The 15040-nt window shown below is 39.3% G+C and overlaps 1 protein-coding gene across 7 annotated transcripts in view; it reads right to left on the minus strand.

Annotated features, from left to right (window-relative positions):
• Positions 1-13986, minus strand: part of COP1 (COP1 E3 ubiquitin ligase) — a 277716-nt gene extending 263730 nt beyond the window's left edge. For 5 of the 7 annotated variants that reach the window (XM_077157080.1, XM_077157082.1, XM_077157079.1 and 2 more), the window contains exon 1: positions 13335-13938. In XM_077157080.1, the coding sequence (XP_077013195.1) occupies positions 13335-13753 (419 nt within the window). In that variant the 5' untranslated portion in view covers positions 13754-13938. Of the gene's footprint in view, positions 1-13334; positions 13940-13967 lie in introns of those variants that run through there. The other 2 variants (XM_077157085.1, XM_077157084.1) reach the window with 2 other exon arrangements.
• Between the last annotated feature and the right edge of the window lie 1054 nt (positions 13987-15040).

Below are 15040 nucleotides of genomic sequence, written 5' to 3' on the forward strand. Positions count from 1 at the left end.
ACGATTAACGTGTTAGAGAATCTGAAAGAAAAGATGGACAATATAAAAGCTCAACAAAAGCATGGGAAATGTAAGAGAATGTGAAAGGAAATTGCAACACATGCAGTACAGGAGATGAAAAAATTCTTTCAATAAGCTTATCAACAAACTAACTACAAGTTGAGGAAATAATCAGCAAATTTGAAGATATTTCAACAGCAATTACCCAAACTAAAATCACAAGAAGAAAAAAGGAGAGGAGGGAGAAATAGAAAAAAAATCCAAGAGTAGTGGAACAACATCAAATGGTCTAATATACATACAACTGGAGTCCCAGAGGAAAAATAATGTGTCAAAAATTATGTGGAAAGATGTTAGTAAAAATTTTTGAAAACCTAATGTGCTGGTTTGAAAGGATGTATGTCCCCCAGAAAAGCCAGGTTTTAATGAAAATTCCATTTCGTAAAGGCAGAATATTCCATATTCAATACTGTATGTTTGAAACTGTAATCAGATCATCTCCCTGGATGATGTGATTTAGTCAAGAAGGGTTGTTAAACCGGTTTAGGTGACGACATGTCTCTACCCATTTGGGTGGGTCTTGATAAGTTTCTGGGGTTCTAAAAAAGAGAGAACATTTTGGAGAACGAGGAGATTCAGAGAGAGCAGAGAAGAACAACATAGCCACGAAAAGCAGACAGCCCACAGGCCAGTGAGCCTTGGAGATGAAGAAGGAAAACGCCTCTCGGGGAGTTTCATGAAAAAGGAAGCCAGGAGAGAAGTAGCAGATGACTCCTTGCTCGCCATGTGCCCTTCCAGCCTAGAGAGAAACTGTGACTGTGTCCACCACGTGACTTTCCAGATGAGAGAGAAACCCTCAATATCATCAGTCTTCTTGAACCAAGGTATTTTTCCCTGGATGCCTTTGATTGGACATTTCTACAGACTCGTTTTAATTGGACATTTTCTCGGCCTTAGAACTGTAAACTAGCAACTTATTACATTCCCCTTTTAAAAGCCATTCCATTTCTGGTATATTTCATTCTGGCAGCTAGCAAACTAGAGCAGATTTTGGTACCAGAGAGTGGGGTGCTGCTACAGTTTGTAAATACCAAACATGTTGGAACGGCTTTTTAAATGGATGAGGGGAAGAATCCGGAGGAGTTATGAGAAGCTTGACAGAGAAGGTCTAGAATGCTTTGACAAGACTGTTAGTAGAAATGTGGACTCTAAAGATATCTCTGATGAGGCCTTAGGCAAAAAAAGAGGCACATGTTACTGCAAACTGGAAGGAAGGCAATCCTTGTTTTAAAATAGTAGATAATCTGGCAAAATTGACTAGTGGCTTTGACTGGAAGGCAGATTTTAAAAGCCATGAACTTGGATATTTAGCAGAAGAGATCTCCAAATTAAATGTAGAAAGTGCAGCCTGGTTTCTTCTCACAGCTTACAGTGAAATGCGACAGAAAAGAAATAAGCAGAGAACTGAACTCTTGGGTAGAATGAAACCATAAGTTGATGTCCTCGAGAATTCTAGGTTTCCTGGAAGGGAGACCCCAGAGAACAGCGTGCCACATGAGAATCTGATCAAATGTGGAACCAGTCAGCCTTTTCAGATAAAGCCAGGATTGTACATGGAGTTTTCCAAGAAGGATTTGTGGAAACTCCTTATGTCTGATGGGCACAATCCAAGGATACTGCATAGAAAGCCAACGAGAGGGCTTTGGGACCTGTATAAACAGAGCTGCTGCCAGTCTGGACTGGGGGGTTTCAAGAATGGACACATTGGAGGAAAAATAATTTCAGAGGCAAAACCATGGAGGCCGAGGTCTGAAGTCAAGAAGCCTCAGGTCAGGAGAGCAGACCCACCCAAGCCCATGGAAAGGGTGAGTTTGTCCCAAAGGCAGAGGATGGCCCTTCCACCTCATTGCAGTGGAAGAGTCATGCCACCTCAGGCCTTGGAGAGAGTGAAGTACATTCCTTGGGGTTTGGGGACAGCCTGGCCGCCTCCACATGGAAGGGTGAGTATGTGCCCCGGAGATGGCAGAGAGCCCGGGTGTGGCCCCAATGCTTGAAGAGGGTGGAGCAGAGAGAAAGGTGGTCTCCCCAATGTTTCCCAAGGTTGCATTCAAAGAGAGGCAGGCCTCTGCATAGGCCCTTGGAAAGGGTGGGACTGCTGCTTTCAGAGGCCCTGAAGATAAATGACTCTCAGACTTTGAAATCTAATGGACTTTGCCCTGTGGATTTTCGAAACTGCTTGGGACATGTAACCCCTGTGTTCCTTCCTCCCTATGGAAATGCATATATGTATCCCATGACTGTTCCTCTTTTGTATGTTGGCAGCAAATAATTTGTTATGAGTTTTCAAAGGTCCCAAGACAGAGGAGAATTTGCCTGAGCATAGAACATGCTTGTACCTAACTTTGATGAGATTTTGTACTGGTTTTAACCTGTATTGCATTTGATTGTTACTGAAATGCTTTAAAATTTTCTGATATTGTAATGGAATTAACGTATTTTGTATATGGGAAAAACGTCTTTTTTAGGGTTCAGAGGGTGGAATGTGTTGGTTTGAAAGGATGTATGTCCCCTAGAAAAGCCACGTTTTAATGAAAATCCCATTTCGTAAAGGCAGAATAATCCCTATTCAATACTGCATGTTCGAAACTGTAATCAGATCATCTCCCTGGATGATGTGATTTAGTCAAGAGGGGTTGTTAAACTGGATTAGGTGATGACATATCTCCACCCATTTGGGTGGGTCTTGATAAATTTCTGGGGTCCTAAAAAAGAGAGAACATTTTGGAGAATGAGGAGATTCAGAGAGAGCAGAGAAGAACGACATAGCTATGAGAAGCAGACAGCCCACAAGCAGTGACCTTTGAAGACGAAGAAAGAAAACACCTCCCGGAGAGCTTCATGAAACAGGAAGCCAGGAGAGAAAGTAGCAGATGACGCCATGTTTGCCATGTGCCCTTCCAGCCTAGAGAGAAACTGTGACTGTGTCCACCATGTGACTTTCCAGATGAGACAGAAACCCTGAAAATAATTGGCCTTCTTGAACCAAGGTATCTTTCCCTGGATGCCTCAGATTGGACATTTCTATAGACTTGTTTTAACTGGACATTTTCTCGGTCTTAGAACTGTAAACTAGCAACTTATTATGTTCCCCTTTTAAAAGCCATTCTGTTTCTGGTATATTGCATTCTGGCAGCTAGCAAACTAGAACACATAATGAAAGACATCAAAGCACAGACCCAAGACTCAGGTCCCCAAGCAGAATTTAAAAAAAAAAAAATAAAAATTACTCACACACATACATCATATTTAAAATGCTAAAAACCAAAAAGAAAGAAAAATCATGAAAGCAGCCATAGAACTAAAGAAATATTACATATAGAGGAATAAAGATAAAATTAAAGCAGACTTCTCATTAAAAACTATGCTATTAGGCAGGCCATGGTGCCTCAGTGGCAGAGTTCTCGCCTGCCACGCCAGAGATCCAGGTTCGATTCCCAGTGCCTGCCCATGCAAAAAAAAAACTATGCTATCCAACACATGATGAAGCTGTGTCTTTAAAATACTGGAAGAAAACTTTCAATGCTGAATTCTATACCCAGCAAAAAATCTTTCAAAAATAAAGGTAAGGGCGGTGCGACAGTGGCTCAGTGGCAGAATTTTCACATGCCATGCCAGAGACTCGGGTTCGATTTTGAGGTTCTGTCCATCCAAAAGAAAAAAATGAAGGCAATCACTCTTTCTAAGCCCAACTCTGCAAGTGAAATCATCGTCCTCCCACCTACGTGGGACATGACATCTAGGGGTGAAAGTTTCCCTGGCGACATGGGAGATGATTTCCAGGGATGAATCCAGCCCTGGCACTGTGGGATCAACAATTCCATCCTGACCAAAAGGAAAAGAAGTGTAACTAATAAAGTATCAGGGCAAAGAGAGTTCAAATAGAGTTAAGAGGCTACTCTGGAGGTTGCTCTTATGCAAGTTTCAGTTAGACATTGCTACCTATCATAACCTGCCAAACTCCAACCAGGATCATTCCAGCCAATCCTAAAGAACACCTAGGGCAATATATAAGATTCTACAAGGGTTCCACGCACTAGTGTAACTTTCCAGAAATCTACAACCTCCAGATGGGTCCCTGGACCAGATAACTCTTGAAACCTAGAGGGTTCAGCCTCTCCAGAACATCAGATAGTTCCATCTCCCTACCCCGTATTATTGACATCCCCTTCCAACATGAAAAAGTTAGAATGGCCATAGCCCAAACATCCCTAAAGAGAGAAACAGAATGGTCAAAGGTAATGGTGAAGTAATACAGAGAAGATAAGGTTTAAGAAACAAATATGACTGCTGAATCACTAAATCATGTATCTTTTAGTCTCTAGTATCTTAGAGCAGCTAGAAGTAAAAACTTAAAATTGTGGAATTATAACCCATGTCAAACTTTGAAATATGTTCTACAACTAATTGTGGTGCTGTGCTTTGAAATTTATTGCTGTTCTGTATATATGTATATTTTTCAAGAAAAAGAAAGAAAAAGTCAATTGTGATGATTAAAAAAAATATTTAAGCCTTCTAGCCTCCTGTATTCTGGAGCAGCTAGAAGGAAAATCTGAGAGGATCGTACAGTAGCCCATGACAAATCTGCGATCTGTCCTGTAACCACTTGTTGAAGAGTGCTTTGAAAACTATTGCTTTTTTATTTCTTTGTCTTGTATATAGGTTATACTATACAATAAAAAAGTTAAAAAAAAAAAAATGAGGGTCCCACCTTTGCTGGTGGACCCCAGAAAACAGTGGACTCCAGAAAAGCTATGTCCTTTAATCCTCATTCAATACTGCTGGGTGGGAGCATTTTGATTATTCCCATGAAGATGTGTCCCATCCAACTGTGGGTGGTAACTTTTGCTTAGATGATTTCCATGGATGTATGTCTCCACCCATTGAAGGTGGAATTTCTTACTAGAATCCTTTAAAAGAGGAAATATTTTGGAGAAAGTGCCTTTTTGGTAGAGCCACGAGAAAGCCAATAGATGACACCATATTTGCCATGTGCCCTTCCAACTGAGAAAGAAACCCTGAACTTCATCAGCCTTCTTGAACCAAGGTAGCTTTTCCTGGATGCCTTAAATTGGACATTTCTACAGACTTGTTTTAATTGGGGCATTTTCTTGGCCTTAGAACTGTAAACTTGTAACTTACTAAATTCCCCTTTTTAAAAGCCATTCTGTTTCTGGTATCTTGCATCCTGGCAGCTAGCAAACTAGAACAGACCCCAATCAAAAAAAAGAGAGTATGACACTCCAGGCCTCAGTCTTGAAACAAAAGTTTTCAATAACCAGGAAGAATTGGAGGAAACATTTTTTTCTAAGCTCTAGAAAACAGTTAAAGAGTTGCAATAACAGGGTAAGCATCTAATTAAGAAAACGACAGGTTAAAATGGTAGAAAAATCTCCTGGTGCCCTTGCTGGTCCCTATCTCATCTCCTCAACAGGACACTCATAGTATGATCATCATCCAAGAACTTGCCCTGCATGTAAAGGCAACTCAAAGAGCTCTCCAACAGAACACTTTGTTCAAAGAGGTCAAGGAAAACATGGAGAAAGAACTAAAAGACAATAGGAAACAATAGAGAAAAACAAAAAGAATGCCAATAAAGAAAGATAAATTATGAAAAGGAACCCAACAGACCTGGAGACCACAGTAACACAAATTAAAAATTTCCTAGATGGGTTCAGTAGATTAGAGCTGCCAGAAGAAAGAATTAGTGAACTTGAAGAGAATTCAGTATGAGGAGCAGAGAAAAGAGAATGAACAAAAGTGAACAGAGCCTGAGAAACCTATAGAACACTACCAAGCATACAAATATACATGCTGCAGGAATCCCAGAAGGAGAAGAAAGAGGTAGAGAGAGTATTGATGAAATAATGGCTGAAACTTTTGCAATTTAACAAAAAATATGAATGTATACATTCAAGAGCTCAGGGAAGTCCAAACAGTATAAACCTAAACAGACCTATACACGCCTTGTTATAATCAAAATGAAAAATTTAAGAAAGAAAAGGAAGGTGAAATAAAGCCGTTTTTAGATAATCATAAAACTAGGAAAATCAATTGCACATAGTCCTGTGCTACTATACTGAAGTAAGTTAGAAGTAAAATGAAGTCAGAAAGGAACTAGGATTCACACAAAGAGATAACGAGTTCCAGAAAGGAGAACTTAAAAATAAGACACACTTTTCTCTCTTCTTTAATCACTCCAAAACAGGAGCTGCAAAAAAAAAAAAAAAAAAGTTCACAGTTAAATAAGGCACATAGTACTGTTCCTAGAACCAATGAAAGAAGTCCAGGAAAAAAGGGCCCAAAACAAAGAGTACTATAATCTAGTATTTCAAAATGGACTGAGAAATAAAGAACATGATAGAACATGCAAAGAAGAAGAAAAATGAAAACTAGAAAAACCTCAGGAATCAGGTTTTTGGAAGAACTAGAAAAACCTCAGGAACCAGGTATTTGGAGGAAAGAATTACTCGAAAAAAAAAAGAGGTAAAAGAACTCAACGAGAAAAAATTAAAAAAAAAAAGAAACACAAGAGCAAATAAGCATAATGAATACTGAATTAAGAGAACAATTATTTCAACTAAAAAAAATTAGCAAATCAAATCCAGTAGAAATGGCAAACAAATTGGAAGTGAGAAGTGACTGTCTTTATTTGCTGATGACATGATTATCTCCTAAGAAAATCCTATAGGTTCTACCAAAAAACTACTAGAATAAATGAATACAATAATTTACAGAATAAGATCAATATACAAAAATAAATTTTATTTTATATACTCATAACAAAAAATTAGAAATTTAAATTAAAAGAATAATATTTACAATGGCATCAAAAACATGAAATACTTAGAGGTAAATTTTAACAAAATATGTGCAAGCTCAAACACAATAAACCACAATACACAGCTAAGAGAAATTAAACAGCTAAATAACTGAAGAAATAGAGACTAAGTTCATGGTCCATGAGATTCAAAATTGTTAAGATACCAATCAAGTGTCCTTAAACTGAGTCAAAGATCATAGTAACCCAAATTCAAATTTTGGAACACTGTTCTGTAGAAAACAGACAAGCTAATTTTCAATTTTTGGAAAAGAACAGAATTACACTACCTGATTTCATGATTTCCTATAAAGTTACAATAATCAAGACAATGTGGTATTGTTATAAACATGTAGATCAAGGAAACAGAATAAAGAGTCCAGAAATAAACCCATACCTATATGATTAATTGATTTTCAACAAAGGGGCCATGAAAATCAATGAACAAAGGATATTATTTTTAACAAGTTGTGCTACAAGAATCAAATGTCCACGGTGAGGGGGAAAAAATACCAAACTTAACCGTTATCATGCACCATACATAAAACTAACTTTAAATGGATCACATGCCTAACCACAAGATCTAAACTAATACTATAAAGTTTTTAGAAGAAAACAGAAAATCTATGTGACTTTGTGTTAGACAAAATTTTTTTAGATAGGACACAAAAACAAAGCATAAAAGAAAATCAATAAATTGGACTTAAGCAAATGAAAAATTTTTGTACTTCAAAAGATACTGTTAAGCAAATGAAGAGGTAGGCAATGGACTAATCTTTAGAACTGCCAATGACAGCATTATTCATTATAGGTCCCACACCACAACTGATAGTTTTTGCTAGTGTGAAGACAGGATAGGGCCAATCAGGGGACGTTGGGGGTGGGGGATGGGGGGGTTGGTCACACAAAAAACACCCAACCATGTGATTACAGGGCTGGGACTTTAAGCCAAGTCATATCAGCCAGGTCTTCTGGAAGGGGAGACGTCGGGATGGAAGACTGAGATCCATTACTTGGCCATTGATTTCACCACTCATGCCTACATAATGAAACCCAATAAAATTGGGCAAGCTTTCATGATTGATAATATACATCAATGTACCAAAGGGTATGCATTCTAATTCCACAAGGAGAAGACAAGGAAACTTTTAGAGACCACACAAACTCTGTGGTCTCTGTCTGGCTCCTTAAGATTTGTACCCTTTTATGCTATCATAAAACTCTGATCCTGAATATAACACTTTCTCTAGTTCAATGGGTCTTTCTAGCAAATTGTTGAATCTGATAGGCAAGCAGCAACTCCCAAATTTATAGCAAGGTGGTTAGAAGTATGGATGGCCCAAGATCCTCTGAACTTGTGTTTGGTGTCTGAAATGATAGCAGAACTGTGATCTTAACATGAGAAGTCTGGCCTGATCCTGGGTAGTGAGAGTAAGAATTATATTATAGTTGGTAACAGGAGTTAATGAATGTGCAAGAATATATAAAGAATCTTTACAACTCAAAAAGACAAACAACTTTGAAAATTTTTGAAGAGAAAAACAAACAAAAGATTAGAAAGGACACTTCACAAAAGATATAGAAATGGCAAATAAGCACAAGAAAATATGGTTAACATCATCAGTCTTTAATTAAGGTAATGTAAATTATGATCACAATATGATGGTATTAAATACCACAAGAATGATTAAAATTTAAAAGAAGGAAAATACCAAGTGTTGGAAAGGATGCAGAGCTACAAGAACTCACGTTGCTGACAGAAATGCAAAATGGTCATTGAACTCCCCTGGATTACTTAAGCATAGATCATGTTTTCCAACTCTGAATTTAAGAAAGGGCACTACTCACTTCAAACCGCAAAGACTATGAATAGAGAACGATGGATTCCCAAAGGCTATACCACAAATAAAACAAACAGAAATCAAGCTGCCTATTACAATCCAGTCTTCACTCTTTATAAAAGCAGGGTGAAAAAAGTCAGTTCTTGAAAGTTAATTGTGAAAGATAAAAAGGCAATTAACATATATAAGGATATGAAGAGAAAACATTACTCGCAATGATACGACTTGAAAAGGTAGGGACCTAAATGAATAGAACTGGGCACATGCACATGTGAGGACAAATAGCCAACTTAAGAAGCATTTATTTACTTGTTAAATACAAATTTTAACAAGAAGGAGAGGATGGCAGATCACACTGTCAGAAAAAAAAGTCTTTTAAGCTGTAGAAGAAGTCTGTCAGAAGAAATCACCATCAAAAACAGACATACACATCTAAGGAGGAAAGGAGGAAAAGTGAGCAACAAGATCTAATGTTGCAGTTACTTTAATCAATAACAATTCTTAGATGGAATATGATCACCTTAGTAATGCTGGCTCATTACCAGGAGAGGTAAAAAGATTTGTAAAAAGATAGCTACTGATCAGCACATTATTTAGTAATGAACTACTACTGCACAAGTACTTCCCTCCCAAGTTATAGACTGTAATTCATGTTAGTAGTCGTTGATATCCTGCTTTATAATCATCTCCTTAATTTTCTCCATCATTTGATTCACCTAAGTTTTCTGCTAGCATTGATGCTGATGACCCACCTTCTGACAGAAGGACCATGTTTAACTGCTATAATCTGACATCTTCTGCAAAGCACATTTCATTATCATCACTATCCAAATGTATTATAAAGCAAAAAACACCACAAGATTTTAGTTTTGCAGATTGAAGGAGGTTCTTGGCTAGTGTTACTAAAATAATAATGTAATGAATTCTAAAATTTATTTAAATGGCTGAATAAATTACATTTCTATATTTACAAGTTAGCAATAATCTAAAAAAATTCTTAAAGTTTTCACTTACACATTTCCTAAATGTCACAGGGGAAATTATATCCCATAATTCAGGGACTTTCAAAAAAATTTGACCCTGATAGTAAGAAATACTTTACACATCACATCCATACACAAATAACCAAAAATAAAAGTTTCATCAAACTTATCCTATTAACAGGTTCTATGATTTGTTCCATTTCATTTTTTAAGAGTTTGAAAAACATAGTTATAGGTGCAAGAACAGCCAACAGATTTCATTTTCAGTGCTAAATGTGATTAAAAGTAATGGATGCCTCGAGCACCATGCTGAGGATTGTGAGACAACTGAATTAAGGAGAATATTTGATATCTGCCATTATATTAAGAGATGGGAATAGTAACAATGATGCCAGGTTAGACATTATAATTACATGATTAAAAGTCTTTCTTTGCATTAAATCATGAGCTCCTTAAGGACAGAGTCTGTCTTAATAGTTTAACACAAGATGGGACTCACATAATAATTTGATCCTACCTACTTTTTATCAGACAGACGATTAAACTACTTTCTATCAGACAGATGATTAAGATTGTAACTTTCCAACAAGGGGCTTACTATCTACTTGAAAACAGATTACTTCAGCTGCAACTTTGAGAAACTAGGATTTCCAGACATCGAAATGGTATTCCAGGTAGTTAAAAAAACTAATAAAGAGGCAGTACCTACGAACAGAAATGAAATAAAGGAGTCAGAATAAAAGAATGGAGAAATCTTCCAAATATAAGACAGATACATAGTTTAGTTAAATGGACGATGCAAAAGAAATTTGTAAAATAAAAAGTAAAGAACACTTCTTTGAATGTAATGAATTGACCAGTGTCGAGCTAAATACTTCTCTCTCGTACCACAATCTCCACCTATAATTTACTGTTAAACTTATTTGTATGAAATGTAAAAGTACAAATTATCCCTAGAATTTTAATAATTTCTGCAATTAAACATAATTTTCAAATATGATATCAGTCAAGAGAAATCAATGTATATTACCGAAAATTATGTATTTGACTTAAAATCAATTGTTCCCAAGAGAGGAAGGAGGATATGCCATTATCACCTGGAGAGCTTTTGGAAACTACACTGCCCACTCTAGTCTGCAAACCTGGTATGTCCTCTTGGGATAAGTGGCAAGCAGCAGGGACAGTGGGAAGAAGTTGCTAAGGATAAAAACATTTATCTCAGGTCATTAAGAAACAGTTGCTTTCCTCTCATTTGCCCGATTTAAGAACCATCAGACTAACGATTTCATAAAAAGAAAGCACTAAGCTGAGAACTGGAAGATCCGAGTTCTCACTTTTGTCCCTTAGCTGTCTGATCTAAAACAGTTACTTAACTTGTCTGTGACTTAATGGGAATTTAATTAAATTCGTATTATGTTAAAATAGGAAGTGCTCTAAGAATAAAACGAGATGTGAGATACAAAAATATATGATAAATAAATAAGGAATAATCATCATTATTCAAACTTGGGCCTCATGTAGATATAAAACTAAGAGCAGGGCAGGCCATGGTGGCTCAGCAGGCAAGAATGCTTGCCTGCCATGCCAGAGGACCCGGGTTCGATTCCTGGTGCCTACCCATGTGAAAAAAAAAAAAAAAAAAAGCATAGAGCAATTTGGTTCATACTTCAACCCTTGGGCCTACCAGAGAGACAAGCTACCTACAGCCAATTAGAAACTAAAAGGATTTGCAAAGACTTGCCCAATCCATGTCCTCCTACCCAAAGGGTTTGGCCAAAATCAAAACTGGCTGGAGAAACTGAAAACAGATTCCATTAATTAATTCTTTCATTATTCAACTTCACCAGAAAAACAAATAATGGACTAATAAGCTCCCAGAAGTTGAAATATTCAGAATTTTTAACTGAAAAATCTCACTGATACTAGAATATAAAAGAAAACAGAACAATCTAAGGAATATGGCTAGGATTCGAGAGTGGATTAAAATTCTTAGAAGTAAGGTGATGACTATTAAAAATTTTAATAATCTTGCCCTTAAAAAATCAGTGCCAGCTGTTTCTATGTCCCCTGTCCTCACCAAATCTCTTTAAAATGGCCTAAAGTACATGCAACTCATATGGTGCCTGTCAATGAGTACTAAATAAATGTTTGTTGAATGAATGATTTCTTTATTTCTTACATCTTTTGTACTATTTTAGTATACATATACAGATGCTGGCATTTGTTTTCTTTAACCTGAAAAGTGAAGTGTAAATGGTAACTGAAATGACTAAATTCTGCAAACCCCCACTTTGTTATATTAGCTTCTACCTTATCATATGGCACTCTCTACTGGGCATGAGGGCAAACACCCAACCTTAAGCTGCTCAAACTATTTATAATCACAATTATAGACGAATTTCAATGAAAAAAATGAGTTAATTTTTAATCCAGAATAATTAAGACTAAAGCAGAAATATGAGTAGACACATTTTTTTCTGGAGGAGCTAAAACCTGAAAGTCTTACCAATAACTTCCCTTTAAGTTCCAATTCTAGCTCTATCACATATAATGACACCAACTCAAGATTATCTTTAACCCTGAAAAGTGAATCAACTTCTCCAATAGCACAAGCCAACTTCTTACATCACTAGTATCTTAAGCCTATCAACAATTTCCTCCAGAGGAAAAGGACAAAATCCTACCAGTTCTCAGCTATAAAACAATCCTCTCATAATCCTACCAATATCCAAAGCCCAATGAAAATCCCAAACCCTATCGCTAGACAACTCTAACTTAATACGGGTAATCTCTCTATGTCAAATATCATGACTTAATATCCCTGTGTATCATTCAAAATGCACAAAACATTGCGTTGTTTTTTTTATGACGACAAAGTCTCCAATATCTAGAGTTTCTCAAATTAGTAGTTCCTGTATTACACTGTGTTCTACAAGCATAGTACAGTTTGCCTGATACATTGATGGTACTTAATAAATACAGTTCCTCTTTCAAGACATTCAATTAAGAAGTTTTTTTTTTTTATGAACAGACTTTTCTGATTACAGTAGCCTCGAAAGCAGATTTAAAAGCAAGTGGTCTGCACTTGGAAATGTGAGAAGTTGTATCTAAACACACATACACATACGGTGGATATTTATATTCAATACTACTTCCCCTTAAAACAGCCTCAATCCCGTTTTTTTAGAGCTCCATGCACAATACTTCCAATAAGCAACTTCATACTTCCAAAACAGAATTCCATCCCTCTGTTCTGTACAAACTTAATTCACCTCAACAAGAAATAAAACTGATCTGGGGTACCTAATATACAAGTTGGCCAGAAAAAAGCAAGCTTCAACCTGCTTGCCCAATTTTATCCTTTTTTCTATCATTTATGTGACCCTCTATCTCTTCTCTCCCATTTATTTATTATTCCCTAAACTCCTTTCATTTCCTCCCTACCTGCACTTATCTTTTCATTACCCACCCTGCCTCAGGACCCCATCATCCCATTCCACCACCTACTGGCTCCCATCTCTCTGACACCACCATAAGAGCACCAGTATCCCAAGCTCTCAGGCAGGCCACCCTCTCACTGACCCCAACAGATACTCTTAAGGTAGCGAGGCAGGAATTACTCTTCAAACCCACCACACGAAGTCGTTGCTTTTGTCTTCGTAGGAGTTGATGAGCCCGTTGCAGAGTGGGGTGAGCAAAGGTCGCTTCCTGCTGCCGCTACCTAGGCTGGAGCTGCTCCCACCTACGCCGGCGCTGGGCCTGGCCGTGCAGCTGATCCGGGACAGGCCCGCGGACACCGCCCCGCCGCCGCTCCCGGCGCCGCTGCCCGACACGGCAGCCGCCACCAACACAGGCCGCACCGAGCCCCCGAGGCCGCCCGAGCCCGCGGCCTGGGCCGCCCCGCCGGACACTAGCGCCGCCGCCGACGCTGCCACGGAAGGGGGCGACGGGGAGGAGGATAAGGACGAGGAGGCGGAAGTCACCGAGGAGGCCGCGGAAGAGCCAGGGCTAGTCCCAGCGGAGCCCGACCCGGCCTGGCGGCTACCGGACATCGTGACTCCCTCTCCTCCGGGGTTCGGAGGAGAGGGACCCGGACCTCGACCGGCCGCCGCCTGCCCTCCGCTCAGCCTCAGTGCATCCTGAGGACGCGCGCACGCCGGGAGGTGGGGCTGTGGAACAATAAAGTTATTTTTTTAAGGCAACCACACAACAGCGTCCGATGGGAGGGGGCGGAGGAAACTAATGAAGGAGAGTAGAAACCACTACCGCTCTCGAGGCCGCCGCCGCCGCCGCCGCCGCCGCCGTGGTCGCAGCCGCAGCCAACCCCGGCGTGCCGTGAGCCGGCCGTGCGCGCGCGCGGACGGCGGAAGGGGCGGGAGCGGCGGGGAATACAACTTCACACAGTCCGAGCGACCCTCAGCGCGCACCAAAGCCTTGGGCGCTTAGCAATGGGAAAAATCCCTTGTCGAAAGCTGTTTTCGTGCCTGACATATTGGAGGGAAGGCGTCTTAATCCAGTGAAACTGCTGAGGAGAGTGAACAGATTAGTAAAGAGTGGCGAGGTAGTTTACAGGACCTGGGGACGACGGGGGCGCTATGGGTGACTGCGCACGCGCGCTTTGGGCGCAGACCCTTGCGGGTTTGCCCGGGTGTCCCAGCTCGGGACCAAGAAGAGTATAGCAGTCGTTAAGTCGCTGTACACGCATGCGTGGGAGCGAGCCGCATTCCTCCTGGGTGTGAACGATGCGGTCGCTGCCCTCTGCGACGCAGACGATGTGACTCAGTGGCGCCTTACCAGTTAGGGATGAAGGTGCTGTAAGCACACGGAAGGGAAACGTGAAGCGCGGAGCAGTGGAAAGATCAGTAAACTGAGACTCCAGGCCAACGGGCTCTGCTGTTAAGCTATTCGATGATGTTGTGAGAAAGTAAGATGAACTTAGTAAAAAGTGCTTCGTGAATTCCAAACCTTGTAGCAGTTACCAGTTTTACAGGTTCGACTGTGAGCTCACGCCTATATTTTGAAAAGTTGTTTACCAAGTTGAGTATAACAATTATGGGAAACGAACTATACTTAATCAGACAATAGATTATTCAGAACCTTGGTTTAATGTGGGCCTGATATAATTCTGGCACAGAACAGGGAAACCTGGCACCCGAAAATGTGCAATATCTTTTAGGTGTTGTGGAATATTGAAAATTGTTTGCAGACTTTTGCTTATCACTTTGAGAATGCCCAAAATTCTAGAGAATGTAAGTTAGAAACAACTGAACTGTGTGATTTTTAGTATCCTTTCCAACTCTATCATTCTATGACTCTTAGAGGAAAGAATCCCAGATTTA

Source organism: Tamandua tetradactyla, chromosome 4 (assembly GCF_023851605.1).
Source record: "Tamandua tetradactyla isolate mTamTet1 chromosome 4, mTamTet1.pri, whole genome shotgun sequence".
Classification (NCBI taxonomy): Eukaryota; Metazoa; Chordata; class Mammalia; order Pilosa; family Myrmecophagidae; genus Tamandua; species Tamandua tetradactyla.